The sequence below is a fragment of the Barbus barbus genome (assembly GCF_936440315.1).
Source record: "Barbus barbus genome assembly, chromosome: 23".
Taxonomy (NCBI): Eukaryota; Metazoa; Chordata; class Actinopteri; order Cypriniformes; family Cyprinidae; genus Barbus; species Barbus barbus.
The window spans coordinates 22496293-22515798 of NC_136751.1; the positions used below are offsets into that span (position 1 = coordinate 22496293).

The 19506-nt window shown below is 44.5% G+C and overlaps 1 protein-coding gene across 1 annotated transcript in view; it reads right to left on the minus strand.

The window, feature by feature from the left end:
* Nucleotides 1-3119, minus strand: part of LOC306843033 (chitin synthase chs-1-like) — a gene marked incomplete at its 3' end in the record, with an annotated part of 45573 nt that extends 42454 nt beyond the window's left edge. Inside the window, exon 1 of the mRNA XM_079374273.1 lies at nucleotides 3057-3119. Within this exon, the coding sequence (XP_079230399.1) occupies nucleotides 3057-3085 (29 nt within the window). The 5' untranslated portion in view covers nucleotides 3086-3119. The remainder of the gene's footprint in view (nucleotides 1-3056) is intronic.
* Between the last annotated feature and the right edge of the window lie 16387 nt (nucleotides 3120-19506).

A 19506-nucleotide genomic window follows, 5' to 3' on the forward strand; every position in this document is an offset into this window, starting at 1 on the left:
TCAACAATACATTTTGTACGTCGAAATTTGTACCAAGCCCTGTCCCTCTGTTTAAAAAGATTAATAAGGTCTCCATTTACCCACGGTAAATGACTACCTTTAACTTTGATAGTGGTCCAAGGAGCATGCTTATTTATAACATTCTGGAGCTCAGTATAGAGGAAATTCCATGCATCGTCAATGAATGGAATTAAATTGAGCCTGTACCAGTTAATCTGTTGCAAATCATTAATAAATTGGTCACTATTGAAGAATTTGGTTTGCCTTATCTTAATAAATTTAGGAGGGAGACGTGGCTTCACAATTTTCCAAATACAATAAATCATGTGGTGATCGCTAAAGCAGTCTGGTAGAACCCCAGATTTAATTATTCGTTCAGGGTGAGAAACTAAGGCCCAATCCAAAAGAGATTTAGAGGTAAGAGTAAGTCTTGTGGGCTCAGTTATAAGTTGAGTCAAGTTTACGCTATTAATCATATTTCTTTCAGTAAGTGTTGATGAATGAAGCAATTGATGTTAAAGTCACCCATAAGTATCATTTCCTTATTAGAAACTAAAGAAGATGCAGTAGAAATAATATTTTTAATTGAATCCAATTTGGGAGAATTAGGCGGTCTATAAATATTTCCGATAATTAGTTGCTTGTTTTCGTGAAGAGTGATTTTAATAAAAAGTCCTTCAAAATATACAGGAATCTCATTAGGAATCATACATTGAGAATTTAAATTTGATAATACATAAGTGGCTACTCCGCCACCCCTTGTGCCTCTATCCGATCTAAACAGTTTATAGTTGTCAATACTAATATCGGTGTCAGAGATGTTACTGGTAAGCCAAGTTTCGGATAATGTAATAATACTTGGATTATTATAGGCCAACCACGCTCGTAGTTGGTCGATTTTGGGGAGTAGGCTTCGAATATTCAGGTGCATAATGTAAAGACCTTTACCCATATTTATCAGAGAGAAAAATAAATTAAAATACAGTGACTAGTGACGAGATCTATGCAAGTACATATTGAAAAATAAAAGAGAGGGTGGGTGAGCACCATGGGAGTCAGCACACAAACAAAACCACATACACACAAACACTCTACAAAAACAAACAAAAACATTAGGAAATAAAAATACAAATCGAAAAAAGAAAAAAAAGATCCAAGTCCCAGTCTGCAAATATTATAATCCAAGAAGTGAGACATCGTGCCAATAAATAAAATGAAAAATGAAAAATAAAATATAATAAATAAATCAATAAATAGTCATTGAGATCATGGGTCAGTATAGCCATGCGTCAAGTCGCAAAGCACCACAGTTTACAGAAAATAAAGATTCAAGAATTGAAAACTAAATAGGAGAGTTACAAAATGCAAAGTATAAGGAGAAGTGCAAATCAGGACAGACCAGAACTAGGGAGACTTCATCTGAACATCCCGAATAAGCACCTCCGCTTCGTCAGGAGAGTTGCAGAGGTGAACTTCATCGCCGATGTGGATCCTGAGAGTAGCTGGATACAACAGCGCGTAACGGATCCCGATCTCGCGCAGTTTCTTTTTCACCGGATCAAACAGGCGGCGTTTCTGCGTCAAGCCGTGGCTGAAGTCGGGATAAATGAAAACTCTAGAGTCATGGTACATCAGCTCCTTTTTCTCCCGAGCGAGGCGAAGGATCTTAAGTTTGTCCTGAAAGTGGAGAAGCTTTGCTAGAATGGGTCTTGGTCCAGCTTTAGAATTCCGTTTAGAGGAGACTCCAGGAGTGCGATAAACGCGCTCGATCACCGGTGGAGTGGGAAAGTTGGCTTCGCCGAAGAGAAGGATGAGTAGACGTCCAATAAAGCCGATTATATCAGTACCTTCAGCACGCTCAGGAACGTGAATGAAGCGAAGATTTAGGGCTCTGCTCCGATTTTCGGCATCCTCAGCTTTCTGTAACAGAACAGCATTTTGCTTCTCCAGCGTCTCAACGCGTTGCTCTAGATCAGTTATATTATCCTGGTTTGAACTGACTCGAAATTCAAGCTCGCCTACTTGATCCCCGAGAGATTTAAGGGAAGACTGCAACGCATTAGCAGCTGTTTGCAGGTTATCAAGTTTTGGGTCAAAATACGTAAACATCTCTTGCTTTAGTTGCTGGAGAGCGTTCAAAATAAATGCGTTGGTCGCGTTTTGTTCCATGGCGGAGCACAGGTGAGATGATCAGGTGAACAGATTGTAACAGTGTCCGTCCAACAAGTAACAAAAAAGAGGTTTTGTAACTCTAATAACACTTAAACTTTGACATGGGATAAATATGCACGAAGGTTAATTAATTAGTGCATTTAGCAGACTGAGATTTGAGGAGCTTTACTCAAGCACTGCTGCTGTGTCGGCCATCTTGAATTACTAGTAATGACCTTCTGTGACATTCTTTGTGGAGGGTGTCAATGATTGTCTTCTGGACAATTGCCAAGTCAGCAGTCTTCCCCATTGTTGTAGTTTCAAAGAGGAAGAGATACCCGGAATTGATACTGTATGGATGATTATGTAATAAAACTCAAATGTAAATATTCTAATATTTTGAGATACTGGATTTTTGACTTTCATGAGTTGTATGTTCTACTCATCAAAATTAAAACAGAAAACTTTTGAAATGTTTTACTTTATATGCAATGAACCTAGAATATATTAAAGTTTCACTTTTTGAAATAAGTTTTATATATATATATATATATATATATATATATATACTGGAGTTTTGACTTTCATGAGCTGTAAGCTCTAATCATCAAAATTAAAACAGAAAACTTTTGAAATGTTTTACATTATATGTAATGAATGTAGAATATATTAAAGTTTCACTTTTTGAAATAAGTTTTTATATATATATATATATATATATATATATATATATATTCTTAGAAAGAAATAATTAAATAATTACTTTTCAAAAAGAAATAAAATTTGGGAAAAATTTAATATTAAAATAATTACTAATTAACATGAATAAGTTTAAGAAATAAAAAAATGATGTAAATTTAAACAATTTTTAAGTTATGGTATTTACACAAAAAAAAGTTCAGTACCTCCGTTTATGTCTCTGTTGTTGTTCCATAGTGATGTTTGCAGAGCATCAAAAACATTTGATTAATCCTCTGTAAAACAGACGAGCGCCTTATAACCAGATGGGAGGGAGCACTACGCTTTTGTTCAGCATGTTTTCTATGTAAAGTGATGCTTATCAGCTTCATATTTTCACTTCCTGCTTTGATGATGAAAGGATTCCCTAGAATGAACTCATGATACTGGTATTGTTGAAACTATGCTATACAGTGACATTCTGTGCTTCCACCTTTGTGTTCTTGTGTGACAGTACACCTGCAACCAAGATGCATAAAATAATGGTGTACTGTGTGATGTGAAAGAACTTTTTGACATGTCCAGTACTGAACCCCACTGAGCAAAAAATATAAATGTATCTGTAAATATGTAAGATATACGAGAAAAAATGTAATTAAATTGTAACGAGAAATGTTATATGTTAAATTTATATGTTATGTAAAACAATCACCAGAAAACTGTCACAGTTTGGTTTCTGTTTAAGTTTCCGAAGTTGATGGGGTAGTTGTAGAAGAACCTAGCTGGATGGTGAAATCATGCTGTAGATTTGGAGTGGCAGGGAAAACAAGAAGCTCAGTCTTTGCCAGGTTGAGCTGTAGGTGATGTCCTTTCAATCATGCTGAGATGTCTGCCAGGCAGCCTGAGATCCGTGCAGCTACCGTTGGATCATCTGGTTGAAATGAGAGATAGAGCTGTGTTTCATCAGCATAGAAATGGCATTCATCTATAACAAAATACATTGGACTCGTTAGTTAAAACAATAAGATACATGTCAAAATCTATGTGCTTTTTTAAAAAGTTTGAGTTGATAAAAAATACAAAGTTAAGTAATATAGAGTTGACTTATCTTACCGTTGCGTGAAATAAAATATATCAGACCGTTAAATAAGAGCATAAGATACTTGTCAAAATCTTGTAACATTACAATTTAAAAGCTAGCTTTTGTCCCAACTTAGAAAATTAAAAGAGTAGACTATTTTATGCAGCGTGCGTTAGATAACCTCACGCTTCTGTGTCAGACTCAGAATGAGGTTACGAGTGCTGTGGTCAGACCACGCCTACTGCCAGGCCCCTAAGACGGGGGTTGCGATAGCTGGTGCCGTCCAGCTCTCCTGCATCTCTGCTGGTGCCGTTCAGCTCTCCTGCGTCTCCGCTGGTGCCGTCTAGCTCTCCTGTGTCTCCGCTGGTCCCGTCCAGCTCTCCTGTCTCCCCGCTGGTTCCGTCCAGCGCCCTCCAGTGCCCGCTTCTCCAGAGCGCCCCACAGAACTCGCTCCTCCTCAATGGCTCCCAGAGGGGAACTTCCCCTATAAATCTTTTTTTTTTTGGGGGGGGGGCATATAGTCACGGCCTGTGTGGACAGGCCAAGGGCCAAGGCCACGGAACCCCTTGGCCCGCCATGGCCTCCCGAGTCTCCAGTCCCGTCATGGCCTCCCGAGTCTCCAGTCCCGCCATGGCCTGCCAAGTCTCCAGTCCCGCCATGGCCTCCCGAGTCTCCTGATCCGCCCTGGAGGCTTCCCTTGTCTCCTCCCTGTCCTGGCCCTGCTCCAGCCTCCAGGGCTCCTGCCCCGTTACAGTGTGGCACGCACAATCCGGGAGGGGGGCGATATCGGTCACGGTTTGGTTTCTGTTTAGTTTCCTTTTTACCCTTATTTGGTATTTCCTGTTCTAGTTTCCAGTCATTAGTTAATCATTCATTCTCATCACCTGTGTTATATTAATTATCTTGTATCCTTGTTTGATTGATCCCTTTACAAGTCCTGAGTTCTGCCCTAGTCTTTGTCAGAGCTTGATAATGTTGTTTAATGGTTTAAGTGCGTTGAAGCTGATTAAAAAGATTCCTGTTTCTTTATTTCTTCGTTGAGCGCTCTTCTTTGATCCACAACCACATATCCCGTAACAACAACAAGTAAATTGATATTTCAAAATATTTTCTGGACCGTTAGATAGGGAAGATAATTCTGTCACTTTATTACATAACTGTATTTTAGGACAAGGGTTCCAAAACATTTTCATCCTATACAACCCACTAAGGGATGTAACTTTGAGACCCACTAAAAATGTGAAATATGCAAATATAGTCTTGCAGAGTGATTCAATATCTGTTCCAGTGGATTCTGCAAGTTCATTCAGTGAAGGATTCATCAGACTGATTCAAACAAATAATGTTTCATTTAATTATGTTGATAAATTAAAGTAAAGGAATAAGTCGCTTCTAAACTTAAAGCACATAGTCATACAGTAAATGCTGAGTGGAGCAGTCAAAATCTTTTACATACTACAGAAACTTATAAGATTAATTAAAGTCGGGTTTGTGAATGAACCGTTCTCTGGAGACCAATTAAATTAATCAGTTGATTCAAATTACAAAACTGATTTGCTCAGATCTGGACTGATCAGCATTTCTTCAAATCAATGAATAACAACTTTGGTCTGTTTGTCACACACTGTGTTTGAAACATCAGTAAGGTGTGTTAATTAAGGTCTTTTTTTAGTGTGGGTGACCTATTCCTGTCCATTACAGTGACAAATCATAATGTTATGGCATAAATTGACATTCCAGAGAACTAATTACATTTTGGGAGGCACCCTTTTAGAGGCCGCAGGGACCTGATACAGAACAGCCTGATTCACAGCCTAGCCAATCCCAGTGCACCTCACCTGAATACAGACCACACACACCTGTTTCTATTCCTGTCAATTACAGTGACAAATCGTAATGTTATGTCATAAATTGACATTCCAGAGAACTGATTACATTTTGGGAGGCGCCCTTTTAGAGGCCGCAGGGACCTGACACAGAACAGCCTGATTCACACCCTAGCCAATCCCAGTGCACCTCATCACCTGAATACTGATCACACACACCTGTTGCTCATTCACCCTGCCACTACTTAAGCACTCACAGCACCTCACTCCAGTGGTCGTTCTCGAAGTAACCTTGTGGACTCCTATATGATACAAGTGAATATTCCAAACAATATCTTGATTGAGTTATTCCCAGTACTTACCTCCTGTGTTTCCTCCAGAGTATTCCTCCTCGTCTTCGTCCTCCTTTGTCTCCTAGATCTCTATCTCCAGGAACCAGGCACTGGAGTGCTCACCTCACCTGTAAGACAGACCTTAACTTCACCAACCTCATCCAGCAACTGAAGTATCCTTGTCCTGATTACTCACCTACTCCATCCCGCTAATCTGCTGTGTGTGTCAAATAAATCTGATAACTAACATCTCCATGTCTGGGTATCCTTCCGTAACAGGACCTTTCTTGTTTTTTTTTTGTTTTTTTTTTTATATTAAATTAAAGACTCAAGGCTCTATCGTTTTACATTTTTAGTCATTTTGCAGACACATTTATCCAAAGCGACTTACAATTGGGGAATGCATAAAGCGATTCATCTTAAAGTGAAGTGACATAAAGAGGCAAACAGGAAGTGCTCATAATACCAAGTTTCAGGCATTGTTCAAATAAGTACAAGCTAGAAAGGGAAGGAATAAATAAAGATAAATATATATTTTTTTAATTTAGCATGAAGTCAAGTAGTGTTGAAAGAGATGAGTTTTCAGCTATTGCTTGAAAATTGTCATCGCTCACTCGTAGATCTCAGACTTCTGGAGGGGATGTAGAGTCTTCCTACTAGTGAGTGGAAGTAGATGGGTGCTGAGCCTGTGGTTGTTCTATATGCAAGCATCAATGTCTTGAACTTGATGCGAGCCGCAACCGGTAGCCAGTGCAAGGCGATGAAGAAAGGTGTAACATGGGCTCTTTTGGGCTCGTTGAAGACCAGTTGTGCCACTGCATTCTGAATCATTTGTAGAGGTTTGATTGTGCATTATGGAAGTCCAGCCAGAAGAACATTGCAGTAGTCCAGCCTAGAAATGACAAGGGCCTGCACAAGAAGTTGTGCAGCATGCTCCGTTAGAAAGGGCCTGATCTTTTTGATGTTGTGCAAAGCAAACCTGTAAGATTCAGCAGTCTTTGCAATGTAGTCTTTGAAGGTCAGTTGGTCATTAAAGATTACACCAAGATTTCTGACCCAAGTTGATGGGGTAATTGTAGAAGAACCTAGCTGGATGGTGAAATTGTGCTGTAGATTTGGAGTGGCAGCGAAAACAAGAAGCTCAGTCTTTGCCAGGTTGAGCTGTAGGTGATGGCCTTTCATCCATGCTGAGATGTCTGCCAGGCAGCCTGAGATCCGTGCAGCTACCGTTGGATCATCTGGTTGAAATGAGAGATAGAGCTGTGTGTCATCAGCATAGAAATGGTAACGTTCATTATGTAAGTTTTGATTATACTGTGTTGTAAATAAAATACAAATAATTAAAGAAAAAAAATAAAATAAATTTTTCAGTCTCCTCACACTCTGTCTTACCTGCCTCAGTCACAGTCACACTGATGGGCCATTATGGGGCCATTAAGGGAGGGCCCTTTGTCTCTCAGGTAAAACTCACTTAATATTCAAAGGCATTACCATTCCCTCGCATATTGGCTTTCGATCACAAATCATGTCTTTAAAAATTTAAATCATTATATTGTTCCCTTCCAGGAACTCGAGCTGCGTCGAAGCGCTAGGGGAACGCCCACAGCGTGACCGCGCTCTGAACCAGAGTGTAACGTGTCCAATGGAAGGGCGAGACGTCATAGGCGGGTGACGTCACTGACCGGAAAGCATATAAGCACGTGCGGTGGAGCCGGCGTTTGCTTTTCGTCATTCAGCAACCGCTTCTCTGTCTGTGTGTATTGTCTTTGCATGTTGTGAGTCTTATTTAGTGTTGTTTGTCCTGCACAATCACTTGAATAGGCTCCAGCAATATGTGCAAGCACTGGGGCGATAGCAGATCGCATTCAGGCTGTGTGTTCCTCCCTGCACACATTATATCACTGCTTGGGATACACGCAGTCTGTGTGTGGTCTGCTTGAGAGCAGAGCGCGCAGATTCAGCTCTCGAGGGAGCTGACTGCTCGTTTGTGAGCTTTTTCTTTTCTTACGCCTGCTCTCTGAAGGCTCTATTTGAAAAAGAGAGGAGTGAGTTTCACTAGCCTTGAATGAAGACGGGCGAGCCCGTGTCTTCTTCCTCCTAGACCTGTCTTCCTCCGAGGAGGTGGACGCGTCAATGAAACAGTGTTTGCACAAGCATATTATGAATGAGAACGGCGCGCAGTCAGCTCAAAAAAAAGGAGAAAGGGGGCTGATTGTGTTTCTCTCCGCTGTACATCTCGCATTCCCGCCGCTGCTGAGGCACGGCGGCGAGTGTGAGTGCGGGGATCGCAGCGCGCGTTGCCGAGGCGACGCGTGCGTTACGTATTCTCATTCATATCAGAGCGATGCCCCGGGTGGAACAGACGCTCGCGAGCTATCTGTCCACTTGCGTGGCGTTGTCTCTGAAGGCTCGCGGCTGCAGGTCAGGCTGGTGCGTGTCTGCACACCGAAAAAAAAGAAAGAAAGAAAGAGAGTGTTGCAGGCGCACCAAGCTGACGTACCTGCTTAGAGAGCTGGATGAGGGATTGGGGCTCAACTTGATTGAAATATAAGTTGATCTCTGAGCTCCCTAGAAACGCTGTCTGTGGTTGACCCTATCTGACATGAAGGAGAAGATAGGGTTTTCCTCATGGACGGCCCGCTTGCGCCTTCTGGCCTGTTCGGCGACGCCGTCAATTACGTCGTCAACCGGTACCAGGAGGCTCGTAGACAAGCGGCGGCGTTTCAGCAGTTTCTCCCTCACCTGTCTCTAGCTCAGGGGGCTGCTGGGCGGGAGCAGCCCTCGCCGCGTGCCAGCCCCTCTTCAGAGAGGTGCAAAACAGAGCGTGGCTACTCGCACCCCACCGAGGTGGGGCCGTGGCGGCTAACGCTCTGGGTCGGGGACCTCTAAGGCTAAGCCGGATCTGCGGACCGTTCTTAAGTCTAAGGGGGTTCTCGGCCAAGAAGCCTACGGGCATGGGAGATCAGTCTGCCAACCCTGCCAGAGTTCCAGGGCGCAGCTGGCTCCAGCGAGCGATGTTCTCAGTTTCTTCCGCCCCGAAGTGTAGCGGAGCTGAGAAGCTCGCCACCCCTGCGGGGGTCTCTAGAGCTTCTGGTTCGGCCGTCTCCTGCCGGTCCTCCGCTTCAGGGCACCGAGCCAGCAGCTCTAGGCACGCCAGAGGCCAGTCTCGAGAGACTGGTTCCCTTAGGAGACCATCGGGCAGCGTGGGAACTACTGCCGATGTGTCTCTTTGGGTCCTGCCTTGCAGGGTCTGGTTCTTCAGCTTGGTCTTCCTAGGAATGACGCGGGTCTGAGGACCGTCGTTCATTAGGAGGCTGAGGCTGAGGCAGTCCTGGTGCTGTGCCCAGGACTTACGAGGGCAGACCCCTCTGGGGTAGATCGGGTGTCCGTCTCCCCCAGCGCCCTCGGGAGAACAGTCTGCCAACCCTGCCAGAGTTCCAGGGCGCAGCTGGCTCCAGCGAGCGGTGTTCTCAGTTTCTTCCGCCCCGAAGTGTAGCGGAGCTGAGAAGCTCGCCACCCCTGCGGGGGTCCCTAGAGCTCCTGGTTCGGCCGTCTCCTGCCGGTCCTCCGCTTCAGGGCACCGTGCTAGCAGCTCTGGGTACATCAGAGGCCAGTCTCGAGAGACTGGTTCCCTTAGTAGACCATTTAGGCAGCGTGGAAACTACTGCCAAATGGATCTCAATGGGTCCTGCGTACTGTAGAGAAAGGCCTTTTGTATTCAGTTTGGCGCTCCGCCACCGCCTTTCAACGGGGTGATTCCCACGTGCGTGGGCCCCCAGCAGGCTCTGATCATGGAACAGGAAGTAGACACTCTCTTGGGGAAGGAGGCCATCGAGGTGGTCCCTCCTCACGGAAGAGAGTCCGGGTTCTACAGCCGGTACTTCATTGTTCCAAGGAAGGATGGTAGATCTGCGTCAGTTGAACCGCTCAGTCAGGTGACTGAAGTTCAGGGTGCTTACACTCATCAGTCGTGTCTCAGACCAAGTCCGAGGACTGGTTTGTCACGATGGATCTAAGGACGCATATTTCACGTCTCCATCCTTCCCTCTCACGGGAAGTCCCTCAGGTTTGCTTTTAGGGGCAAAGCTTACCGATATCGGGTTCTTCCCGTTGGCCCTGCACTCATACCCCGCATTTTTACATCAACGATTGGTTGATTCTAGCTCGATCAGAGCAGGTGGCGACTCGGCATCGAGATGTCGTTCTCGCGCACATGAAGGGGTTGAGACTGAACGCCAAGAAAGTGTGATTTCTCCAGTATAGAGAACCACTTATCTAGGCGTGGTGGGGGATTCGACCACGATGCAGGCACGTATGTCTCCCGCTCGGAGCGAATCGATCCTCACCTCAGTCAGGAGAGTGAAAGAGGGCCAGTCACTCACTGTCAGGCAGTTCCGGAAACTGCTGGGGCTCATGGCAGCTGCGTCCAACGTGATTACTTTTGGCCTCCTGTACATGAGACCCCTACAGTGGTGGCTCAAGACCAAGGGGTTCTCCCCGAGGGGAAACCCGCTTCGCATGATCAAGGTCACGCGGCGATGTCTACGTGCCTTAGACATGTGGAGCCAAGCTTGGTTCTTGTCTCAGGGCCCGGTGCTGGGAGCCTCTTGTCGCCGCGTAATGCTAGCGACGGACGCATCCCTCACCGGTTGGGGAGCGGTCATGAGTGGCCACCCTGCCCGCGGTCTGTGGAGTTGTCGCCATCTAACGTGGCATATCAATTGTTTGGAAATGTTGGCCGTGTTTCGTGCACTCAAGCACTTTCTCCCGGACCTAAGAGATCACCATGTGTTGGTGTGCACCTACAGCACAGCGGTGGTCTCTTACATCAACCACCAGGGAGGTCTGCGTTCGCGCCCCTTGTACAAGCTGGCGCACCAGATCCTTGTGTGGTCCCAGGGCAAACTTCGCTCGCTCAGAGCCATCGATATCCCTGGGTATCTCAATGTGGGAGCAGACATCCTGTCGAGGCAGGGGCTGAGGCCCGGGGAATGGATGCTTCACCCCGAGGTGGTGAAGCAGATATGGAGGTTTTTGGCTGTGCGACTCGAGAGTCAGCGCTATGCCCCTCTAGTTCCTCCAGCTCCTTTGGACTGGACGCTTGGTACAGACCTGGCCGAGGCTTCGTCTGTATGGTTTTTCCCCGATCGCTCTGCTCCCGGGAGTTCTGGATGGCAACAGGGATCTGGTGAACAGGTTGGAGACGGGTTCGCCCTATCTCCTCCTGCATTCCCCAGATCTAGCGCTCTCGCTCGTGGAAGCCCGCGTGTGCGGTTCTTCCCCCTCTGAGTGAGTGCTCGCTGTTGCAGCGCACGTTGCCGAGGCGACGCGCGCATTACATGTGGAAGTTCTGGCCTCTGAGGGGGCACAGCTCATAGCTTCCGGTCTCTCAACCGAGGTTGCTGAGACCATCTTCCAATCCAGAGCTCCCTCTACGAGGAAACTGTATGCCCTGAAGTGAAAATATTTCACTTCTTGGTGCGGAGACCGCCACCTTGACCCAGTTAACTGCCCGTTTGGTACAGTACTAGAGGTCCTGCAGGCCCGTTTCTCCGCAGGGGTAACTCACTCCACCCTGAAGGTTTACGTGGCGGCTTTATCGGCCTACCACGCCCTTCTCGGTGGCCTTACAGTGGGTCGACACCCCCTGGTTACATGTTTCCTCCACGGTGCGCTGAGGCTGAGGCCTCCTGTACGACGTGTCCCTACGGGGACCTGGCTGTGGTCTCTTAAGAGAGTGGGGATTTGTAGGCCCTTCATGGCCCCTTCTTATCTCGTCTTTGCCCCTAGTCTGGCCAAAGCGTTTTTCTACCCTCGAGCGGGTTATTTCCTAGATCCCCTCTTCTATACCACGGCCTGTCGTGCTGCAGGCCCTCAGTCCTCCTCCCTTTCGGGAGCCTGACCAGCGAAAGCATAAATGTGTGTGTCCAGTGCGAGCACTGGACGCATACGTCCACAGAGCTGCCCTGTGGAGAAGGACGGACCAATTGCTGGTTTGCTTCGGTCCTCCTAAGTGGCGGGGTCTGCCTGCTTCCAAGCAGACCCTTAGCAGGTGGATTGTGGATACTATTTCCTTGGCCTATGAATCTCCAGGCATCCCTTCGCCTCTGGGGCTTAAGGCCCATTCAACTAGGAGTATGGCGGCCTCCAAGGCCTTTCTGGCAGGGGTTTCGATGCAGGATATCTGCAATGCTGCGGGTTGGTCCACGCCCCTCACCTTTGTTCGGTTCTATCACCTTGATCTTACGGCCACTCCCGGCTCTCCTCTTTCTCGCCCTCGCTGTGCCCTCGCTGTGCAGGTATTTTGGAAGTCTGGAGGCGTGGGCATCTCGTTCCCCTAGCGCTTCGACGCAGCTCGAGTTCCTGGAAGGGAACGTCTCGGTTACGTATGTAACCCCGGTTCCCTGAAGGGAACGAGACGCTGCGTCTCGAAGCCATACTTCCTGTATCCCTGCGGGCGGTTGCTTCATTCCTGGAAGCAAACGCCGGCTCCACCGCACGTACTTATATGCTTTCCGGTCAGTGACGTCACCCGCCTATGACGTCTCGCCCTTCCATTGAACACGTTACACTCTGGTTCAGAGCGCGGTCACGCTGTGGGCGTTCCCCTAGCGCTTCGACGCAGCGTCTCGTTCCCTTCAGGGAACCGGGGTTACATATGTAACCGAGACGTTTTCTGTGAATGAGTATGCAGAATGATTTTCACATAATTGTGAAGTAAATATTCTAGCCTACAAGACTGATTACTCAAAAGTCTTATTCAGGACTATTTAGTGTGGCTTTTATGGTCTTATTTCAGCAAAAAAAAATTCCCCAAAACTTACTAACTACGCATAATATTTTTTTCTAACAAATGCAAACATGTACATCCATCTTGGTCACATATTATTGTAGCACAGTTTGTGCTGAATACAAAAAAAAATACATGTTGGTCAATAATATGTTATAAGTAGCTGAAATAAGCACAAATATCAGGGCATGTCAAAACATCTCAAGGGCCCAAAAATCACCTCAGACCCCAGAGGGTTAAACATGTGCTCTTATCATTCTGTGGACAAAATACTATGAACTTCACTCCGATCGGGAGCTGTATATGCACATCTGTTTTCAGTGCGGCTAACTTTGCTTCGCTTCATGTCATCTTCCCACTCATTAAACTATGACAGGTCCTTTACTGCAAAAAGACGGTCACTGCGACACTCTAAGTGATGAAACAATTGCGCCATGTGCTTTTTAAAACCACTTTCATAGGTTTCATGTTTTATTGTTGGCTTGTAAAATATGTAAATGCGCATGCCCAGTAGCCGCAGCTGTATACCTTCTAGCCTTAACCACAAATCAGACAGGAGAGTAGAATAATGTCAGTGGACTTAAACTTGAAACTTGTTCAGCGGTTGAAATGAAATATTTTCTGATGTTTATTCATGTTGATTTCGTGCTCTACGTAAATATGAAAAGACAATCTGTTCACATGTTTGAGGCAATATAGTGATCTCCCAGGACACATTACAGAGCCACAAAACAGTATTTATTGTTTGAATGTCTTTAAAAATGACAAAATTTGAAAGCTGAGAGTCCTGAGACCTTGTTTCATTCCAGAAGTAACCTGCTCTGTCTTCTCCGTCGGTGTGTTGTCAGTCTCCTCTTTGCTCTGCGATGTATTTTTCACTGCGTGAGAACAATAAGTCGCTAGGTTTGTTAGTATGTACCCGTTATGGGAAAAAAGCCACCTAAAGTGTCTGAAAGTTACTAAATATTGTTCTAAAGTCGCGCTCGTGTGTGTGAGACGCGGGAGCTAATGGCAGCGGGTGGTGGATATTGTTGCGGTCCGCCCAGGTAAAGTCTATGTGTGGGAAACACTGACCGTATCCAGAAACAATATTTTAAACTAACCATTCGGAGACGTCCTGCTGTAGCCACTGAGTTGCAACTTCTTCATCTGGTGCTTCTCCATCCGGATCAGATTCTGGGTCAAACTGAAAAGCTTGAAGGACTGCGTGTCTACGAGCCATTGCGATACATCCACTGTCAACATTAGCGCATGGTACCGTGGCGCAAGCTGGTTGAGGCCACACACCCACCCTCCAGCTTGCCCCGCCTCTCTCCTCCTCATTAGCATTTAAAGCTACAGACACAGAAATGGCGCGTCCTAAGAAAGCTTATTGTGGGACTGGCTCATAGTGGCTGAAATTCTGCACCAAGGCTGAATTTCGGGAACAAGACTTCAGATACATTTTTACATTTACATTTATTCATTTAGCTGACGCTTTTATCCAAAGCGACTTACAATTGCTATATATGTCAGAGGTCGCACGCCTCTGGAGTAACTAGGGGTTAAGTGTCTTGCTCAGGGACACATTGGTGTCTCACAGTGGATTCAAACCCGGGTCTCTCACACCAAAGGCATGTGTCTTATCCACTGCGCCATCACCACCCCACAGATACAGTACTAGGGACCACTTAGACCTATATAAAAGCATCCAAAAAACAGCATGTCATGGGACCTTTAAAGTCGATCAAAAGGAAACCAAAGGGTTGATTGGTCGCATCCTGATAACATTCCATAAAATATTTGGTATTCCCAGGAAAAATCTGACAACCTAAAACCATTATTTGCATTGAGTCTCTCGGGCTCTTGTACAAAATAATATAGTGTGTGTTCAGCATAATAGTTCTGCTGGTTTTACCTTGACTGATTGAAACTGATTCTGAGTTATCAATATAATGGAAAATGATTTATAATGAACATATTTTGTGAATGCTCGTGACAGTTCATCGTTCGAATATGCTAATTCCATTAAATCGTCACAAATTAAAATAGATTTCTTATTAGGAGGTAAGAAAATTTCATCTGTTAAAGATTTTGGTATACCTTCAATAAATTTAATATCAAACAATGACAAGAGTTCATCATACAAAGTTTGCCAACAACTGTATAAAAACACAACATTATAATTTTTTACATCAATCAGCTTATCTGCGTTACACAACAAATTTTTTAGAAAGACAGTCTTTCTGCTGCCCGAAGGACCAGAGATCACCGTGGAGAAAGGAAATTGAAAACGAAAGTCGAAACCTTCTTCAACATACACATCGCGTGATCCGGACATATTGTTAATATCCGTAAGGTAAAGTTGTATAGTCGGACAAAAGGACCCGTTTGTCATAAACCACTTTGAACCTTTTCAAAACTGATCTATTATGCAATGTGAATTTCCTTTTATTTCGTACAATGGTTTCTGTAAGTGTGAGCAGGGGGGTCGTGTCACGTGATGTCACATAGCCATGTACCAGACAGATCATACTTTCTAAGGTAACGATTTGTGCGTTTGAAGAATGGAGCGTCACCCCTTTCGCTTTAAGAATGACTTTATTTTTTTGCAGTTTTAAAACCGTACGATTTTGGGCCGGGCGCTGCAAATTTTGTGATATTATCATCTACGTCGAGCTCGTTAGTCAGTTCTCCGAGATATGAACCTGTTTGAGGCATCCATTTGCTTTCTTTCGATGAAAAGATGACACTGTCCGTATCTACGTAAAAAACGCGAGATACTAATCTGTCCATAAGATCGTATAATTCCAACCGGCCATACGCTGTGGTGAATGAGGCGATAAACACATTAACATTGCTCGCGGGGGCGGGGGCGGGGTCCGCGTAACACCACTGCACTAAAGCTACCGAGTCGGACACGAATGAGAAATGTTTAATGACGTGACTGTTTCCAAAGATAAAACGGGCGAAATCTTCAGGATCTGTTAAAAGTTCGGCCGTAAGTAAATTATATCTAAGCACGAACCTCCCCCAAAGGGCATTCAATAAAAATGTATTTATAGACCTGCGCGCAGGATTGAGGGCGATTTTGTCAATGTCCAGTTGAACGCCCTCCTTCTCAAAATACACTTTGACGTAAGATTGTTTATTTTCGTCTGTCACTACGTGTGGAGGAAAACCTGAAGCCTCTTGTTTGAATTTGAGAAACGGCTTAACGTATTCGCTGAATAAACTGTCTGACGTCTGAGGAAAGTGCCAGACTTCCACAATTCCAGAGTTCCACAGATGTCCAAACCCCTGAAATGGCTCTTTCTTCATCGCTGTGCTAACAGCGTTCCTGGAGTTGCCGGTCTGTGCAGCTGCGACACAGTGCGAACAATAGCTTTCCCTGTGACGATTTGACAGGGATGAGTAGATGTAGTAGTTTATGCGGGGGTAGTACGGTACATTTAATAAGTCCGAAATACGACTTGACCGGTTCAAAATCTTTTAAAATTATTTCAGGATGAGCGATCCGGTTAGTTTTACGCGACTGTACGAAAAGATACAGCGACGTAAAGTCCAGATATGAAATGGTTTTATGATAAAGTTTCAATGCATTCGTGCGGCTGCCGAAAAGCAATTCCCTGGGGTTCAGTCATCAGGAGCAGTGTAATTACTAATAAAAGTTTTGTTTGGCTTTCTCCCACTGACATTCCCAAATAGGCCGTACTTTGAGATTGTAAGCCTTACTTAAAACCTCCATCTTATTATCAGACTGTCTTCTGAGCCCACCGAAAGGTATTTTTGACACAGGATTTAATTCGGCAGGGTTAAAACGACAACAATGTCCGTGCCAGAAGAATCCCAGGAATTCCAAAGCTATTCTATCACCGTTAAACTCATAATACTCATCCACAAAATAAGATCCAAATTTGACACGCGTGATTTAACGTGTGATGAACATCGACATTTTCGCTTGCTTTAATGTATTCCAACCACTGGATGGAAGGGGTAGAATATGTTTTGTGCTGATTAAGATCGTTTTGGTGGGTTAAGGCTATTGTGTCTTTGGATAAAAAAAGCATTTTAAACACCTTCATAGCGCAACCGGCAACCGTTACACATCCAAAGGGGTCTACGTTTGTACATTCGATAAACACATTTCGGTATTTCATTCAACCCTCTCGCAACAAAACAACATCGTTCTTGCAATACATACCGAGTTGTTTTTTGAAGTCAAACACCTGTCCTGCCACGCTCTCATACCACCTGTCAAATTTGATCTGATCAGTGTCAGACATCGTACGGTATCCGTAATAATCTTTAGGCGGATACGGCCCTACATAATTTGTATTTTGCAAACGATTAAAATGATGGGGAAAGGAACCTTTTTCGTCTGTGTTTAGGTTTAAAGCGGAGGTAATTTTTGACAATTTCATAGGCAAGAAGCTGTAGCTGTCTATAGGGGTTGAATATAACAGGCGTGATGACCTTCATCTACCAGAACCTCGCTTCAATGCGAACATTTGGATGGCGCACACATGTGCGGTAATGGTTTATTGCCTGACCATTTTGTTTTGTATTGTCTGCAACACTTACCACAGTATTTGACGAGGTCACACCTAGATCTCGCTCCGTCGCTTTGCGGTTGTTTATGCATTTGATAACAGAAGTCAGATCTGCAATATCTTGCTCAGTCCTCACACTGCATCCATTTCTTAGGGTGAGTGTAGCACTGAGACGAATTACACGTTACATACAAATTTGCAATAATGTAAGTTACGATCCTTAAAGCCTTCATAGCTGTACTCGCAGACGTAGCTGTACCCTAAGAATGCTTTCAAAATTTTATCATGTAGTAATGGTCATCATGCAGATATAAATGCACAGTGTTCTGATGTGTTTCATTTGTATTTTTATACACATCCAATTTACCTGAACACGATCTGTGAAACATGACTATTTTCAAGTCTAACATCATTTCGAATTTATATACATCATGAAACACTATTTGATCTTGTGGCCCGTAACCCAGAGTTGTGTGTATGTTGTTGGCTATTCTGTCCAATTCCTGCTCGGTACTATGAAGGTTTAAAAAACTAACTAGACATATACTGAAGCACATATTGTCTGATATATTTTTTGGGATGAAAAGATTCATCGGCGTTATTTTGAAAATCGTGTCTAGGCCTTAATGATCTCTGTTCATCTTCTGATCCATGGTTTTGTAAATCGCGTGACATCTTTTACTGCTCATTTTGAAAATTTATTTTTAAAATCAGAAAATACAAAAACAGTTCAACCTTAAAGACAAACGTGTGCACTCCCTTGAAAACACCACACCGGTTCACAACGTAACATAAGCAGATATGTCAAAATCATATTTTGTCAAGAACGTTTAAATTGAATCAGAAACAAACAATAATAAGTAGGTACAAATCAACACATATATGAAATGCTAATGATATAAATCAAACAATCAGCAATGAGAAGAATTCAACATACATGAACTACTAATAACATGCATAAAACAATAATAAGCCGTTGTCAATAACAAACACTAATAATTGCATGAAAAATCCAATACCTGTAACATACAAATAATGTAAGAAATAAAATCAATAAAAATAAAAAAAACATTATTCCATACTTGGAAAATTATCTCCTAGCCATCATTCGATCATGCAAATCTACTAACATTCATTGTAAAAGATTCAGACGTTCAGACATTAATGATAAAGCATTTACCGAAAGTCTTTGTTCCGTATGCTGCTCACGGATATCCTCCGGTACACCGTTCATGGACTGTTGAAACTGTCTGAATTCGTTGTACAGTTGCTCGTGACAGCTTCTCCAAAATTCTGCCGCATGACGTAAGGCCTCAGTGTGTTGTTCTGACACGCTATGATATTTCTTAAAATCGGAATTACATCACCTTGCGCGTTAGCCGCAATCTCTTCTGATTCCCGGTAAGATAAAGGTTGTCCGGTCCGGACAAAGACTCTCTCAAAGTACCAGTTAACACGGTTCAGCGCGTCACTGTCAGTCCTGTGTCTTGTTTTCCCCTCCTCTCGTGTCCATATTTGGCCTACCTCGTTCCTGTCATTATTAGTCTCTAGCCCTGTTTGATTAGTCCACACCTGTTTCCGTTCTTCCAAGTTGATTTCCCCATGTTCTTAAGCCTTGTGTTTCCAGCCCCTGTGTCCGGTCTGAACGTCGTATATGTTCGTCTCTCCCCAAGCTCCTCGTCTGTCTGTTTGGCTCTAAATAAAGGAATTATTGGAATCTCCTTGTCTCCGCGCTCCTATGTCCCAAGAGGGAACTGACAGAAGACCGGACCTAAAACAGTAAGCGGCATCCGACATTTTTGTTTTCGTTTTTGAAAGTTTTTTGTTTTTCCTGGTTTTTCTCCGCGGCATGGACGCTGCCTCCCGCTTCGCCGCTCTAATCCAGGAGGATCGCCTGTTCTATGAGTTCGCGGAGGGATTTTGCAAGATCGCTGCGGTGACGGCGTGGGATGATCCCACTCTGAACAAGCTGTTCTGGCTCGGGGTAAATTACCACCGTCCCGTGGACCTCCCAGACACTACCGGACTGAGCTGGAGAAAGGGGATTTACCGGTGTCTGGGAAGCGTCCGGGCCCGAGCCAGCCCGCCGTCGTCCGCGGCTCTCCCAAGCCCTCTG